General features: G+C 45.6%; 1 protein-coding gene across 16 annotated transcripts in view; it reads right to left on the reverse strand.

Moving 5' to 3' along the window:
• Nucleotides 1-16,985, reverse strand: part of LOC147636478 (SNF1-related protein kinase catalytic subunit alpha KIN10-like) — a 65,141-nt gene extending 48,156 nt beyond the window's left edge. For 12 of the 16 annotated variants that reach the window (XR_015266548.1, XR_015266544.1, XR_015266550.1 and 9 more), the window contains exons 1-2: nucleotides 16,829-16,984; nucleotides 15,739-16,343 (exon numbers count right to left, since the gene is read on the reverse strand). Coding sequence is in view for 9 of the 16 variants with exons in the window: in XM_086801925.1 (XP_086658051.1) it covers nucleotides 15,739-16,000 (262 nt within the window). In the remaining 7 variants the exon portion in view is untranslated. Of the gene's footprint in view, nucleotides 1-15,738; nucleotides 16,344-16,828 lie in introns of all 16 variants that reach the window. The other 4 variants (XM_086801927.1, XM_086801922.1, XM_086801923.1 and 1 more) reach the window with 4 other exon arrangements.
• Between the last annotated feature and the right edge of the window lie 1,073 nt (nucleotides 16,986-18,058).

Below are 18,058 nucleotides of genomic sequence, written 5' to 3' on the forward strand. Positions count from 1 at the left end.
CACTAGAAAAAATAGGGAAAAATATGGAGAGTGGGGAAAAATGAGAAAACACCTAAATCGGGCGGGCACACCCACAACAGAGGCCCTGGTGTAAATATACAGACAGGAGATGACCGCTAACATTATTGTTCCGTAATGACAAAATTTGTGTACCGTAGGACCCGGACATTAGGTCCAAGATTCTTAAGGAGTGGCATGACGCCCCTTTTGCTGGACACCCCAGGGTACAAAGGACATTAGCTTTAGTAAGACACTTTCTATTGGCCAAAGATGAAAGGATATGTAGAAGATTATGTCCTCAAGTGTCAGATTTGTCAAGCAAATAAAGTTGAATGCTTTAGACAGGCTGGGATGTTGCATCCTTTGCAAATCCCAAGTAATAAGTGGGAAAGTATTTCCATGGATTTTATTACCGGATTGCCAAGAACACGTCAAGGCCACGATTCTATTTGGGTTGTGGTAGAGCGCTTGACAAAGATGACTAGATTTCTACCTACACAGAAGACTATTACAGCTACGCAATTTTGCTAGCAAGGCAGTTTATCGAGGAATTGTTTAGACTGGACGGTTTACCGCACGACATAGTCAGTGATAGGGACTCTAAGTTTACAAGTGACTTTTGGAGGCTTGTTTTTGAGAAGCTGTAAACAACTTTGGATCTGAGTTTCTCAGATTATCCTCAATCTGATGGCTAGATTGAAAGGGTGAATCGGACTTTGGAGGACATGCTTCGTGCATGTCTCCAAAAGACAAGGTTCCTAGGAGGATTATCTTGCTATGTTAGAATTTGCATATAACAGTACTAAGCATACAAGTACAAGTTATAGTCCTTTTATGCATATGTACGGATTTCAAACTAGATCACTTGTTACCATGGGATTTTCAAGACTTCAGCATGATGCAGCGCGTACTTTTTTGCAAGACATTCAAGAAATGTTACAAGTTGCGAAAGAATCTATTAGAAGTGCTCAAGACAGAGATAGATTTTATTCTAATAGACATCGTTCACCAAGAGAGTTCTCTGAAAGAACGATGGTGTATTTGCGAGTTCTGAAAGATTTCGAGACTTTACGGACAGGACGATATCCGAAATTATCCCCTAGATACTGCGGACCATTTCGGGTTACATGCCGGATTGGTTCAGTTGTGTTAGCATATTCATCCCCAGATTCTACTCTCTTATGGTGCCCATTTGGTCCCTTTTGCATGGCCCTTGCTTGTGGGCTGGCCACCCCTTTTTCTAGTATTTTTCTGGGATTTTTCCCAACCTTTCTGGCATTTTCCAGTCGGCCTTGTCTGGTAGCTCCAGTCGGCCTGTTTTGCAGCTCCAGTCGGCCAGCTTCTCCCTACTATAAATAGTGGGTGCTACCCTCTCATTTCTCATTCAGTCTTGTACATATTTTGCTCCCTCACTTATGAGACTTGTAGTGTCTCTTGCTTGGGATTGTTTTGCTTCAGTATATTCAGCATAGTTCTCTCCACATCCCTCTCTCTCTCTCTCTTCGCCCCTGCTCGCCGCCCCCCTCTCTGGGGCTTCCTTGACTTTATCTTTCAAAAGTCTGAAGGTCATATCCAAATCGTTATTCCAAGGGATAGGCTGATTCGACTTACGTCCACGACCTTTCAACAAGTCGGTCATCGGTAGTGTGAACTGAGAGTACTCCCACACAGATTTCCGAAGAAAAACAACAAAACCGAGAAAAGAATGAAGTTGTCTCACTATCTGCGGTACCGGCCAAGCCAAAACCTTCTGAACTCGGTCATAGTCAATGCTCAACCCGTCTATTATAATCTTGTGTCCCAAGTAAATTATTTCCGTCATAAAAAACTCACATTTACTTAATTTAGCATTTAGCCAATTCTGTCTTAAAATAGTCAAGACAATCGTGAGGTGTCTAACATGATCCTCGATAGTTCGACTGTAGATTAAAATATCGTCGAGAAACACAACCACGAACTTCCCCAAATGTTCACAAAAAAGATCGTTCATCATATGCTGGAAAGTGACTGGAGCATTGGTCAATCCAAAAGATAATATGAGAAACTCGTAATGGCCATACCTAGTCCGAAAAGAGGTTCTTTCAACGTGCCTTTCATGAATAGGTATCTGATGATAACCAATACGTAAATCGATCTTTGTGAAATACTTCGCTTCGACTAAATGGTCAATCAAGTCATCTGATCTAGGGAGAGGATAGCAGTTCTTGACTATCACTTTGTTCAATCTCTTGTAATCTACACACATTCGCCAGGTAGTCTTTCTCTCTCATAAGTAACACAGGCACACCCCAAGGTGATTTACTTGGACGGATCTGACCCATCCTCAAATAATCTGTGAGTTGTTTGGCCAACTCATCTTCCTCAGCTTAGCTCATCCTGTAAGACAGAATGCTAACAAGTTGAGCACCAGGGACTAGATCAATACGATGATCCACTACCCTTTCGGGTGGTAAGCTCGAATTGAGGAATTCTTTCTTGAAGACTTCTTCAAACTGTGCCCAGGTTGTTGGTTTAGGTTTGAGTTCTTTCCACCAAAGCAAAGCCTTGCCCAAGAGGAAACGTGCTGCCAACTGAGTCTTTTTGTCATCGCCATATGGATGAATCGTGAAACTAGAAGTGGACGTGCCACTTATGTAGCCACGTGTCCACAATCTCCTTGGTACATTGCTTTTGCTCGCTCCCAAACTGTTCCGGAGTAACGTTGGGGCCTAAAGCAGACGCCAAGGTAACCAGGCCCGAGAGAGTAGACCGGGTAGTGGTCAATAGAGAGATGGATTTTTGCAAAGTCTCCATCTGTGCAACGACCTGTGCCTAATGCGCCACCGCGAAAGAAGTGTCGAAAATAACTTTAAATTCTTGAAAATCACATTTAGTCACAAAATCTTCGAAAAGATCGCCATAGGGTGTCTCGATAGCCGGTAGGTCTTCACGTTCGGGAACGGGTTCCATGTCCGATTCTTGGATCAACATCACAAAGTGGAAAAGTGAGAGAAAAGCTTGGCTAGAAGTAAGAGATGGTGCAATCTCCCGATTCTTGGATTGACATCACAAAGTGGAAAAGTGAGAGAAAGCTGGACTCAAGAGATGGCCCAAGCCGGGTTTTTAAAGCCCACAGAAGCTTTTGTGCTTTTTTGCTTTTGATTTTTTTTAAATTTAAAAAAAAACATGTGGGATGCCTTGTGTAAAAGCCATGCATCAAACGTGGACAAGCCACGCTTTTTTTAAAAAAAACCCATGCTAAGTGAGTTGTGAAAAAAAACACGCTGCTTTCGTTATTTTAAAACCCATGCTAGGTGTGTTTTTTAAAACACGCTACCTGCGTTTTTGAAAAAACGTAAGGTTCTTTTAAAAACAAAAAGCAACTCGGCGCTTTTTTTTAAAAAAACATGGGCAAAAAAAACACTGAAAAGCACCTGTCGGCTGCCCACCATCTGTCGGCTGCAGGAACACTTCGCCGTCACCTACAAACAGCAACGTTCGCCCGACTGCACGCCCAACAGACCTGGCTGCCTTCACGCACAGCCGACAGCCGACAGCTTTCTCTCCCACTCTCTTTCGCTCGCTGATTCACACAGGCTCACAGCCGACTAGCTCTCTTGCTTCTTTCTTTGCCAAAGAAAAAAGACTCCGCCCTTTTCAAGACCACGACCCAACCTGGGTAGCAACGACGTAAACAAGAATCCATACGCTGAATTCTGAAAAAACAGCAGTATACATGAAAAAACAGCAATCATCTTGAACTCATACCTCTTTCTTTGACCTCTTTCTTCTCTACCTACCGACTTGCACACTCTTTGAGGCATGCTCTAATACCACTGTTAAATCCCCACGGATCTCCTTGTAGAGGAATCCTGAAACACAGCTCGAAACCTCCAAAACAAAGCCAAACAACATGAAGGGGGTGCAGGCCTAACTCACCACCCAACCATGACAGCCGTGGGCAAAACCCACAAGACTTGGCTGTCCCCACCGAGCCACAAGCTGAGCTAGCTAGCAAGACGCACCGACCAATCTCTACCCCATGACGTCCCATACCACCACGGAGCTACCCTCGCGGGCCTCGAGACTGCTGCCGGCCTCAGCTGCATGAAGCAAGTGCACGTCTGCACTAGATCCAGGCTCCTGACCGCAAAGCTCTCGCAAAGACTTGCGAGACTCTAACCAACTAACTGACCCTGGCCACCCTTTTATAGGCTCTTGGCCGGTCACCGGACGTCCATACTTGGTGCCCGCCCATCAGTCCATCCCTATCCCAGCTTGCCAATCAGCCTGCCTAGCTCCAAGCTACCCCAAACCTCGAAGCTAGTCTTGTGTGCGTGCTGCACATGGTAGATACACTCTGTGCACATGACACGGCATATCAGAAACAAATCCAGAAGTAGTGAGTCCACCACAAGTTGAAGCCTAGCAGGAGAGTTTCCGAAGATGCCAAAAGGTTCCAAGAGAGGGAAGTGACTCAGGAGATAGTTTCCCAAAGTAAGCTTAGACCGGAGAGGACGATTCTGAAAAGAAGTGGCTGCCAAGTCATCCCATTCATCGAGGAGGTAGCAACATCCGAGGCTGAGGCATGTCTTTAGATCCACCGATGAGAAAGATAGATGCATGTCTCAATTGTTCCCGAGGTTCCTATGGAGCCTACCATGCCAGCAAGCATCCAAAGGCAAAGAGGCTAGTTCCAACACCCACACTTCCCAAGGAGGTAGTGGCAGAGGCATCATGTTGGAGGTTCAGCCCACGGTCATGGGCAGATCAAAATCAGGTTGGAGCAATGGAGCATCTTGTGCACCCCTGCACCAAGTTTAGCAAGAGAGGATGCCACATGCACACCTTTTGACAGTGTAACATGGACATATCTCCCCATAGTCAATAGAGCAAAATCAGATTGGAGTAATGGCATATCCTATGCACCCTTGCTCCAAGTTACGCAGGAGGGGATGTTGCGTGCACACCTTCCAACGGTGCAACGTGACATGTCTCCACTATTTAGCTGCTTTAAAGGGCGGGTATGAGGCCAACTATGGCCCAATTTTGGGCCTTTTTGGCCATATGTTCGTATTTGGTCTACGGACCCAAAGGGCAGCCCAATGTGGACACTTTTATTGTAATTTTTGGGTTGGTAGGCAACCAACCCTAAAGGCAAGCCAACCAGCCCATAAATCACTATAAAAAGAGGGCAAGGGTGTTATGTGTCAGAATACGCAGCGGAGATGATGACCAAATCTGGGAACACAAGAGCAAAAACGCAGGCAGAAAAAACAGCACAAGAGAGAGAGAGATGTAGGCGTGTAACTCTGCTCTGATATACACAAGAAGATCCCGAATATGATACAAAATAAGGTATGGGGGCTGGGGGCCTATATATACCTCCCTAGAGGGCAGTCGGCCAGCAGAAGGAATGCCCACGACTGATGAAAAAGACCCACGACTGCATAAATGCAGTCGGCCAGCATCCAGATGCCCACGACTGATGAAAAACAGTCGGCCAGCAGCCCTGAAGCCCACGACTGATGAACATCCAGTCGGCCAGCACTGGGGTGCTCCTGGCATCATCTGGCAGCCCTCCCAAGCCTCGGAAAAATGGAAAAAAATAGGGGAAAAATGCGGAGAGTGGGGAAAAATGGGAAAACACCTCATAAGGGCGGGCACACCCACAACAAAGGCCCTGGTGTATAAAACTAGACAGGAGATGACTTCTAACACCCCCTCTCAGCTCCTGGCTGTGAAACCAACCACTGGGAGCTGGGGTGCCGCCTGAGCCAATCCTGAGAGAGCGACTTCGTGAAGAGGTCCACCGTACTGTCCTCCGTCGAACAGAACTCTAGCAAGATGTCATCAGCAACGATCTGTTCACAAACAAAGTGCCTCTGGATGACCATGGGTTCCTCCAGTGGAAGCCCAAACCTGCAATGTAACCTCCTGCTGCTCCGTAAAACTGCTCCTGGGCAATAAGTAGATCTCCTCGTGTCCGGATCTCCTCCCCAAACCGAGTCACTCCAACCGTGGAGTCGGACTCCATCCAACAATCCCCCTCTTGTGTACAAGAGTCCATGATCCTTCGCATGCCGCAGAAACCACAGGAAACGCAATCCTGCCTCCCAAAGAGACATCTGCAACCATGAGCTCAACCGCCTCATCAGGAAGCTCCCGTCCAATCTGGTGTCCATCAACCAGATCAATGAACCATACAGCTTCTGAGTCAAAGAGACATCACACTGCTCACAAGGATCAACACCTGTTACGGTGCACAAACAAGTCCTGGAAACCTGATGAAACCTGTCAACCACCCCCTCTGAATCCGGAACCACAAAGCATGGAGAAACCACCTCCTTCTGCAAGTAAGCACCTGCCACCTGCCTGGCTTTCCGAAAGGTCCCCGTGGAAAGAACATCCTCAACTACTGGAAGTTCTATGTCCCGAACACTACGAGACATCAGAGCATAAGTGACCTGTTCAACTTCCTCTCACTCACGAACACAAGAACTACCAACCTCAGTACTGGAAAGTTCCTGCCAACTGCTGCCATCTACTGGTAAGCTATCCACCACCTGGTCTTGGAAAGCTCGTACCTGCAGCGTATCCACACTTGAGTAGCCATTACCAATCTGCCACTCATCACAATCCTGAGGACCTGGGAGAGAGAGTGCTGAAAGCCTGTAAACTCCATTCTCCACTCCACCTTCCCAAACCACTTGGTCTATTGCTTTGTCCCGGAGAGCAACAAAATGCTCATCAAACTCCACCCGTACGCCAGTCTTGCAAACCTGATGCACTGACAACAGATGAAAACCAAGTGCCGGAACATACAACACCTGGGAGGAATGCTTCCCCCCTATGCCATCGGAAACTATCTCCATCCTGCCCTCACTGTGAACTGGGATAGTGGACGTATCCCCAGTAAGAATATGACCAGAAAGCCTGCAGAGATCCTGTAAACCGGAACGGGAAGGAGGCATGTGCCTGGAAGCACCACTATCGAGAATCCACTCCCGAGTATCCGTTGCGGAGAGTCCTCCAATCTCCTCCCTGCATGAAGAAAATGAAGCATCGGTGTCCATCACCTCCAGGTGCACAAAAGCCGGAGTCTTCATGATTGCTGAGGAGTCTTCACCCTTCTCGGTCTTCCGCTTGGGACACTGCCTCCAGTAGTGGCCTTTCTCGCCACAATCATTACAGGTCCTCTCTGCCTTAAGCTTCTCGCGGTCAGCGTCGGACTTCTTCTCAGAAGACTTCTCCGATGACGCCTTCCCTTTGCCCGAGTTACGGCCTTTCGACCGTTGGCCAGTTAAGGCCTCCGAACCTCCACCCTGAGGAGGGTTCGTGAATCATTCCTCCTGGTCCAGGACCATGGGCACAAGCTCCTCCCACGTGATGGTGCTGAGCCTGCCACTGGTAATCAAAGACGAGTAAAATGCTGAGTACGAAGAGGGCAAATGTGACAGCAACGTGATGGCCATGTCCTCTGACGATATCTCCTTCCCAGCCTGGAGAACTTCCTGCTGAAGAGCCTGCAACTTGTTAATATGCTCCCGCATCGTCGACGACTTTGCAGGACTCATAACCCGCATCTGTACTTCCAAGGAAATCCTCTTCATGGGCGATACCCTGTTGTAAAGTGAGGCCAAATGCTGCCATATACCTCTGGCCAGCGTCATATGCTTTACATGATTGATTACCTGTGGTGTGCAGTTGAGGAAAATAAACGAACGGACCCTGGCGTTGACACGATCCCACATCTGTGTCTGGCCTCCCGGTCCTTTCGGGTTGACGGTAACTCCCCTTCCTCTACTTCCGGCCGTGGAACACCAACAACGACGAAATCGGCGAGATCGTAGGACTCCAAAACGGATTCCATCATCACCTTCCATATGCCGTAGTTGCTCCCGTCCAACTGACGGTCCACCGGGAACGTGGGGAGTGTCGGGATCTTCACATGTCTCTCAGCCATCTCAAACAGATCTGCCATCGCGGGGATGTACTTTGAAAAGGGTGGGTGGGTGGGAACAAAGAAGAACTAAAACCTGCAAGTGGCTGTCCAGCAAATCAGCCCGCCTTCCTCTTGCTTCTCCTCTTCCCGAACAGTCCAAAACAGTCCACCAATCAGCCACAAAACAGTCCCCCTCTTGCTCACACAAATCCCAAGACTATCAAGAGCCTAGGGCTCTGATACCATGTCAGAATACGCAGCGGAGATGATGACCAAATCTGGGAACACAAGAGCAAAAACGCAGGCAGAAAAAACAGCACAAGAGAGAGAGAGATGTAGGCGTGTAACTCTGCTCTAATATACACAAGAAGATCCCGAATATGATACAAAATAAGGTATGGGGGCTGGGGGCCTATATATACCTCCCTAGAGGGCAGTCGGCCAGCAGAAGGAATGCCCACGACTGATGAAAAAAAGGACCCACGACTGCATAAATGCAGTCGGCCAGCATCCAGATGCCCACGACTGATGAAAAACAGTCGGCCAGCAGCCCTGAAGCCCACGACTGATGAACATCCAATCGGCCAGCACTGGGGTGCTCCTGGCATCATCTGGCAGCCCTCCCAAGCCTCGGAAAAATGGAAAAAAATAGGAAAAAAATGCGGAGAGTGGGGAAAAATGGGAAAACACCTCATAAGGGCGGGCACACCCACAACAAAGGCCCTGGTGTATAAAACTAGACAGGAGATGACTTCTAACATTATGTACCTAGCACTAACCCTTGGAGTTAGGACTAATCGAACAAGGTTAGGGAATGTAACATGCAGCGGACGTATTCGTAATTGACAATCCTGTCACACAAATGCTCACACCGTCTTCTGTATCCTGAGTTTCGCAAGTTTAGCAATCCACTTTAAGACTTCAAACTTTAAGAGATTTGAGAGAGAGAGAGAGAGAGAGAGAGAGAGAGAGATGGAAACTGTACACCGTATGGGGTCCCGAATTACCCACTGAAGGGCCCCCTATCTCGTTATCGGAATAGTATTTGCTTTATTACTTCGAAAAGACTGACGGTGGACTAACGATAAGCCAAACGCAAGATCTCTGAAGACCAAGAGTCGGGCTGAACTGTACACGGCTGTAGAAGCATCAATGATGTCCAATCTCGAGCCTATGCACCCTTCCCAATGGAATGAGGAAACGCTACAAATCTGAGGCTGAGATAGGGGCTGTTTGGGACTGTTCTAGGCTATGTATGAATGCTGTAAATGAATATGAATGCTGAGTTTTACCTTCACCAATTGCCTGTAGCAAAACGATGAAGAGATGAATGCTGAAAACGCAAGGTTTACTGATGGCTGAATGCTAAAAACTGCTGCGTTTTGATGATGGATGCTGAAAGCACATGCGTTGATGCTCCTAGTGGCTGAAGGATGAAACGCTGGCTGAAAACGTTGAAGGCTGAAGTGCTATGGGTGTTGAATCTTCGATCGTTGATGCTCCTTAGGCTGAAGGCTCCAACGCTTGAGACTTGATTGCTGAATTATGATATGATATGAATGAATGAGCAAAGCATGCCTATTTATACTTATACTGAGGCTGGTCGGTTGGCACTAAATGCTGGCCGACTGAATATTAAATGCTACACGACTTGTAGATGATGGATAAATAGTGTTAAATGCTGGAAATTATGGAAAAAATTACGAGATAAATACTAATAAATATTCTAAGGCTACCAGATGCTATTTCAAGGCTTCTACAATGAACTATATGCAATGGATGAATGATATGCAATATGCAGAGTGCTTTCTAATGCAAACCCTAAGGTTTCTACTAACTCTACATGCATGAATGCGTCTCTTCAAGTGGGTTAAGGGACTTGGACTGACTGACTAACTGTCTAAGGCTGAGAATGACCTACGTAGCTCATGCCTAACTTATCCTGGACTGAGGATTACAATGGGGTAATGGCGTACGACAAATATCATCTTGAAAGGTACTAATAATGTACAATGTTGCACTGATGATGATGAGCCAGCTTGTCACCATGCACTACAGTGTAGAGTGCATGTGACATTCCCTCCTGCTTAGCTTGGCGGCAGATTCATAGCTTCCAAGTAGTCCGCTAACAACTGGGGGTACTCTTGAAAGAACTACTCGTCGAGCCAAACGGTTTCGTGGATACCTCGATCACGGAACTTCGTATAGAACTGATGTATCCGTTGACCGGAACCATGCTTACAACGATGAAGAAGGATCTGCTCAGGCTCAATGACTTCGGCTTCGTCTACCACGTCTGGCTATTGTTCATCTAAAACATCAAAAACTTCTGGTCCAACATATGATTTTAGCCAAGAAACATGGAAAACATCATGCATCGTCCAACTGTTAGGCAACTTTAATTTCATGGAGACATCACTTACTATTGGAAAAGGTCCAAAACTACGGAATAAAAGCTTGGGACAACATTTGTCCACTTGTTTCAATCTTTGTTTCATGATGCGCACATAGAAACAATCCCCTTCCTTGAAGGGGACATCTCGTCTAGACTTATTTGCCTATGTACTATAAGCTTTTGGTCAAGCAATCCTTGATTGACTCAATGATCTCGGAAAATGCTTCCGTGGTTTTATTAACCTCTAGAGATGGAGACACCAATCTCATCAAAAGAGAAGAGAAACGGTGACCAAAGGCTGCTTCATACGGAGTCTGTCCGACACTGGATGAATGAGTATCGTTCAAGATAGCTTGGACCAATAGAAGATAATGTTCCCATTTGGACTGCTGGTTGTGACAATATGACTTGAGAACATCAAAGGCCAACTAGTTATAAATTTATGTCTGGCCGTCTGTTTGTGGATGGAATGCACTAGACAACTGTAACTTAGTTCCAAAGTTTTCAAATAATGCCCTCCAAAAAATGCGAGGTAAACTTAAAATCTCTATCTCACGTAATGGTGCTAGGCAAACCACAAATTGGGTACCAATGTTTGAGAAAAGACAGGCTACGTCCTCAACTGTGGCCGTATGCTTGCATGGGATGAGCATGCAGAAGTTACTGAAGAGATCCACAATGGTGAAACACTGAGTGTTACACGATCCGATGGATGCTGGTAGAGGCCCTACAAAGTCCATAGATATGTCGATGAAAGGTACATTGGGGATAGGCAAAGGTTGAAGTAACCCAGCCTTCTTTGTATGTGGAACCTTAACTTTTTGACAAATCTTCCAGGCTGGAACATGTGAATATACATCACGCCTCATTTTTGGCCAATAAAAGGACCGTTCTAATTTCTCAAGGGTGCTGTTGATACCTCTTATGTCCTCCAACTAAGGAGTCATGGGCATCATGGAGAAGAGCTGATCGCTTTTCCCGAATGACACAAAGGCGGTTCTTGAAGAACAACCAACCGTTCTACACTTACTATTGAGTAATGACCAGGCTCAAAAGTGAGGGCCAAATTATATCGAGTACCAAACTCAGGGGAGTCGACATACTGGTCTTTCATGCTATCTAAGTCCTTCCCCGTGATTTCGAGAATGGTAGACTCCTGGACTGCCTGGATGCTGGCCTTTCGACTAAGAGAATCCGCTACTGGGTTATGCTTACCAAGGATGTACTCAATCATTCCTCCAAACTGTTGGAAGAGTTGACTCCACCTAGCTTGCCGATCACTCCACTAGGCACTTGGCATGGTTTGAAGCCACTTAAGTGCTTGGTGGTCTGTTTTGACTGTGAAAACCTGTCCATAAAGAAAAGGCTTCCAATGTTTGAGCGTTGTGATCATACCCAAAAGCTCTTTGTTATAAACCGAATAATTCTTTTCGGCGACATCCAACTTTCTACAGTAGTAGGCCACAGGTCTATTGTCCTGCTGGAGAACTGCACCTATGGCTACATTGCTTGCATCGTTAATGACTTCAAAAGGTTCATCCCAAGATTCTAACTTCAATACAAGCGCTTCTGAGGCAGCTTTCTGGAGTGCACGGAATGCATCAAGCGCCTTGCCTGTGACTGAGACTTTTTGTTTACAAGTCTTCACCCCCTTGAGCAAGTCGGTGAGAGGTGCTGCAAGGTTGGTAAACTGATGAACATGGGTGCTGTAGGCTTGACAAAGACCTACGAAAGAACGGATTTCTTGGGCGGTCTGAGTGATGTCCCAATCTAAGATTTCCTGAACCTTTGAGGGGTCCAGTCTAATCCCATCGGAACCGAGGATATAGCCCAAGTATTAAACTTTCTTAACGCCGAAGATAAGACTTTTTGACGTTTATGTAGAGCCCATTATCTCACAAGGTGTTGATCCTTGCGAGCAGTATGATGCCTCCTTGACTCGCAAGCAGAATGGGTCATTGATTTGTTTGATGCATACCAGATTGGACGGGAGCTTCCTGATGAGGCTGTTGAGCTCATGTTTGCAGATGACTCTTTGGGAGGCAAGATTGCGTATCTTGTGGTTTCTGCAGCATGTGAAGGATCTTGGACTCTTTTACACAGGAGGGGGGTTGATGGATGGAGTCAGACTCCACGGTTGGAGTGACTCAGATTGGGGAGGAGATCCAAACACGAGGAGATCTACTTCAGGTTACAGTTTTACCCTCGGCTCAGGAGCAATTTCTTGGAGCAGTAAGAGGCAGCCATCTATTGCCTTGTTGTCGACAGAGGCACAGTACCGGGCAGCTTGTGGTGCTGCTTGCGAGGTGGTGAGGTTGCAAAGGTTACTTGGCAGGATTGGGTTTCCACAGGAGGAACCCACGGTCATCCAGAGGCGTTTTGTTCATGAAAAGATCATTGCTGATGACATCTTGCTAGAGTTCTGTTCGACGGAGGACAGTGCGGTGTACCTCTTCATGAAGTCTCTATCTCAGGCGTTGCTCCGGCGGCACTCCAGCTCCCTGGGGTTGGTTCCACATTTAGGAGCTAAGGGGGTGTTAGAAGTCATCTTTTGTCTATACATATACACGAGGGCCTCTGTTGTGGGTGTGCCCGCCCGGATTAGGTGTTTTCTCATTTTTCGCCACTCACCATATTTTCTCCCCATGTTTCCCTATTTTTCCATGGTGTGGGAGGCTGCCCTATGCTGGTAGGATGGACCAGATGTTGGCCAACTGGAGCAAGCCGACTCCACACGTGTGCATGCTGTCCATTTGGGGCTGGCCGACTAGAGCAGATGTTGGTCGGGTGACTTCAGCAGGCTGTCGGCTGCCTCTTCTTCAGGCCGAGTGCATATATGGGGCCATATAAAATGGCCCCATGGCCCCCCATTTCTTTGTATCTTGTTCCGGGATTTTATCTTGTGTATATAGCAGAGTTACACGCCTCTCTCTCTCCCTCTCCATTGCTGTGTTTTTCTGCAGTGCACTTGCTCTTGTGTTCTCAGATTTTGTCATCATCTCCGCTGCATATTCTGACACCAGCTTGTCACCATGCACTACAGTGCAAAGTGCATGTGACAGGGGAACCCTAGGATTAGGGAAAGAAGGTAATCCAAAATTTCACCCCCAAGCCACAGAAGCTCTGTTATGCTTCCCTTCTTTCCGGCGGCATCACCATAGCCACCAACATTTCAAACACAGGCTTCTCTCCCCCATTCTTACACTCACATTTGGTATTAAGGTTGAGAAAGAGCTTTCTATAGCTCTCTCCCTCTTTGCTCTGAATCTGTGCATATAGCTCCTTTGTGGTGACACCAAAGGAGGAAAGGTTGAGGACCCTCGCTTCTCCACAAGCGAGGGTTATTCAAAAAAGAACATCTAAGGGTGAAAATCAAATATTTTCCTTGCATTCCTCATTTCTTCTCCCTAGTGCAAAGCACAAGAGTTCCCATTTTGGTGAACATCTTCTGCTCCCAGTGGGGAGGCGCCTCCCTTTCTCTACTTTACATTTGGTGTCATTCATTGCTACCGATTGGAATGTAAATCCACTTGTTTGTTGAAGACTAACATTGTTGTTTTTTGGTTGACTTTATTTTCTTTCAGAGCATTGGAGGGAGGTGTGGAGCACACTTGAAGCATCAAGATTCAAGCTACAAATTGGTATTCAATCCCCATTTCTATTCATTTGGTGTTGATTTCTATTTTTTCAAGATTAAAAGGCTTAAGTAGAACATTAATCTTTGTTTATTAATCATCATGCATGGAGTAGCCCATTGTATAGTATTGGACTTATCTTCCACTTTTGTTTATTAGGAAGTACGCATGAAGTAGCCCATTATATAGCATTGGACTTACCTTAGATAGGTGGCTAAGGTTCAATATTAATAAACCCAAGGTTATTGTCTATTTATGATTGGACTATTATTTATAGTAGCAATAAGCACTATATAAGTGACTCTTGGGTTATTATTAATTCATTGTGGTCTCGACCTAGACCAAGAGGCTTACTCCCGCCATGGACATGGCGGATCACAAGTAGTCTTGCTATGAGATGCAGAGTTGCAGTCTCGAGCAGCACGCATGGATGTCACTGCGTTGTGTGGTTTTTTTATTTGTAAATACATGTCGAAAGACAGGTTTCTCATGTCCAAGTCCATAAACTTGGCCACTATATCAAACTCATCCTCCACCTGGAGGAACTCATCGCAAAACACTTTCTCAAAATCCGCCTAAATACTCGGTTTATTGCTGAATTCTCTCCGCCATGTCAGGGCTTTTCCCCCTTTAGGAGACCCCTAACCATTTGAAGCTTCCAAGCTTCCGGGAACGGGTGAAACTTGAAGTGTACGTTCCAACGGTTGAGCCAAGAGTCAACCACCTCCTGGTTCCTCTCCTTTTTCTCACCCGCAAAAGCCTGTTTGTGCCTATGTATTAGGGTGAATCCTGGAGTTTAGGCATGTGCTCAAAGACAGTGAGCAACCAGCAAACAAGAGGCTCCCCAACATACCTACCATGAGCATTAGTCTTCATCATCATCATCATCATTACGGAAGCACTCTCCCACTCTAGGATTTGCGCTACCATCATTGTATTTACATTCATGTGCATAGTAGATTAAGGCATCTCTCTCTTGTCTACTGTGTCTAGTCTATGTGATGGAATCAAGTGTGTGCATGGATCAATCTCTGCTTATGTGCATTATAAATACCATCATTAGCTTTCGCAAATACCACTCATGTGACAATAAGTTCCTGAGGACCTTCAAGAGAGTCTCTAAATCACATAAGTAAGAGGATAAGGCTACCAAGCCAGAGCGCTTGGAGATCGAGCTGATGAATATGAAGTCGGGCCATCAAATAGACCGAATCAGAAGCGTAGCATAAGTGCATGACTTGCTCCAGGGCTCCAACTTTAGATAGAGGATGTCACATGCATCGCCCAAGTAAGGCTGAGCTTACAAATGGACCAAATCAAAAGTGGAGCAAAAGTGCATGACTTTCCCCTTTGTTCTAAGTTCCGCATGAGGGGATGTCACGTGCATCACCCAAGTGAGTGCCACCTGGACATGCTTCCTTCTTGCAGCCGCCTCAAGGGCCAGACTCAAGGAAGAGTATAAGCCATTTGAGGTAGTTTGATAGCCTTATGGCCTCCTAAAGGTGGCCAGAATATGCACCAATTATTGGGACATTTATTGGGCACAATATGAGCATGTTTTATGGTCTATTTAATAATCTTCTATGACCTGAAAATAAATGTCCAACGTAAATACGAATTGCCATCCGATCCCTATATGAAGGAGGTCAAAGATCGTTCTTGGGCATTCAGAATTTCAGAGATAAAGGTTGCAAAACCAAGACCAAGAGCAAGCTGCCAAGGCATCTAAATCAGCATTGCATAGTAAATATGAAAAGAGTTGAAATAGCCTTAATGCAGCATACCTTTTTCCTCCATGCCTACTTCTTCCCCGATCTTTCGCTTCTTCAGTATCTTAACTGCAACTTTGTAACCTGTCAGCACATGCTCTGCCAACCTCACTTTGCAAAAAGCGCCCCTTCCAAGAATCTTTCCTAGTTTGTAGCCAGGTAGAGATAAATCTCGCTTACTACTATGTCTGCTGCTCCCTGCTTTCAAACTGTCCGGTGGGCCATCCATTGTCCCAGCTTCATAAGGGTTTAAGGATTTGGTAGCCTTTCCAAGCATACATATAAACAATTAGAAGTTCACGCCTCTTTCCTAAATGCAAGAGGCTTGAACAAAACCCTCTTGAAAGGAGTACAACAGTGTCTCTACACAAAAATATGGCCAAGTTCCAGCAGCTCTCACATCCTCACATGCTAAAACCTGTAGCAAAAAAACTGCACGATGCAAACATTTCTGGCTTGTTTGGAGTTAAGGCCTCTTGTACAAGCCTTTCATTCCTCCCGAATTTGTATCGAAACAATGAATTCAGGAGAACTCGGGCCTCATGACATGTGACTTGTGGACTTACCCGTAGAATGTCATGGCAGACAGCATCAATTCTCCCATAGCCTCATACGAGTAACTTCAAAACCAACCAGAAATGTACAGACAACACATTAGACAGGTGGGGGGTTATGACTCAACAGAATTTCATGATAATTTTACATGTTAGCATAACTTTAACATGCAGATTGTTTTCTTGAATCCCTGAAAATTTAATAATCACAACATCGAAGGCATAATGAAATAATTTGGCATTGATCTCGTGATGTTCAACCTAAAGATTGCTTCCTTCAAGCCTAAGCAATAATCACATAATCTCCAACTTAAGGATTGCTTTCTTGAAGCCTAAGCGATTCATGGTTACAATATGAGGACATGCATGCCATTAGACTCACAATCTTCAACCTAGAGATAGTCTGCTGGGCACTTAATGATTACATTATGCCATGATTTTCTGGTTAAGGAAAGCTTAAAAATCCTAGACGTAGGGCAGCTTGTGTAGAAGTATTGAAGAGGGCACATCAATAAAACCAACATTTAACGCATTTCATAGCTGACCTTTACCTGATCTTAGAAACAGAAATCTGCAAAGACTACTCAACAAGCCTTTTAACTTGCGGAGAATCCATCGACTACTCGGTGCAGGCCTCATCGTTCCCACGTCAGCTCCAACGATTGTCATTTCCAATGATTTTACAAACAGTGCGCCTTTCGTTAAGCTCCAAGCTTGACCAGTTAGAAACCGTCTTTACACACTTGGGGGCGACGGTGGGCGGCTCTTGGGCGGGCAAGGTTGCTCCGGGCAAGGGCAAGACATGGGTAGAGCTGAATGAACTACTAGAAGACTTAAGTAAATCGAAAGAGCCTTAGAAAATCCATTTTAAAGGAAATAGGAAAATAGGAAAATATAAAAAATCCATTGTTAAAAAAGCATATATTTTCTTTCGGGGTTGGCTGAGTATACTACACTAGATGCATTCACTTGTCCAGGGGGAGATTTGAACCCATCACCTACTAGGGACTCTCATACCACGGCACTATCGCGCGATTGACATTAAAAAAGTATATCAAAAAAAAGGGGGAAAGCTCCACCCTCTTGCATGGCAAAATATTTAACTAGGAGAGTGGCCTAGAAAACAGTAGAGCCCGCCACTTTTGTGGACGCGCGGTTTTGTGGGCATCACGAAACTTTTTAAAAATGTACTGATGATTCTAAAAGTGCTACCCATTGCAACATGTGTTTACACATTGGTTAGGCTCAATCTTTGGGACTATTTAATGTGATTAATTCAAAAAAAGGCCATAATTGCTTATTAACTCTCCAATTTAAATATTCTTTACACATTTCCCCTGCCCATTCTTGAAAAAAATCATTTGATTGGTTGAAAAGTGTCTACCCCTTGAGTAAAGGAAGAATGGGCTTGAGGTGGTAACCCACTAACATGTGGAGAATTTCGAGCAAGGAGAAAAGATCAGGCATGCAATCCAAGGCCTCCCCATATTTCTAAGTGGGTTTTACTCTAGTGTGTAAACACCCTTTTAGGAGCACGATGTATACAGACATGTTTTTTTGTATTGAGAGGAGGTTCATTTCATTTACACCTTACACCTTATGGTGTGGGTGGGAGAAAAGTGTCCCACACACACGCCTTCCAAAGCCAGAGCTTTACCATTGAGCTAACTCCCCTTCTCGGATGTGTTTTTGTGAGCACCAAAAACCTTCCTTTCATTGGAGAGGATGACTTCATCGATGCATATGGCCCACACGCCAAACTAATATATAACATATCCCAT

Source organism: Cibotium barometz, chromosome 8 (assembly GCF_041138505.1).
Source record: "Cibotium barometz isolate CiBa-2024 chromosome 8, ASM4113850v1, whole genome shotgun sequence".
NCBI lineage: Eukaryota > Viridiplantae > Streptophyta > Polypodiopsida > Cyatheales > Cibotiaceae > Cibotium > Cibotium barometz.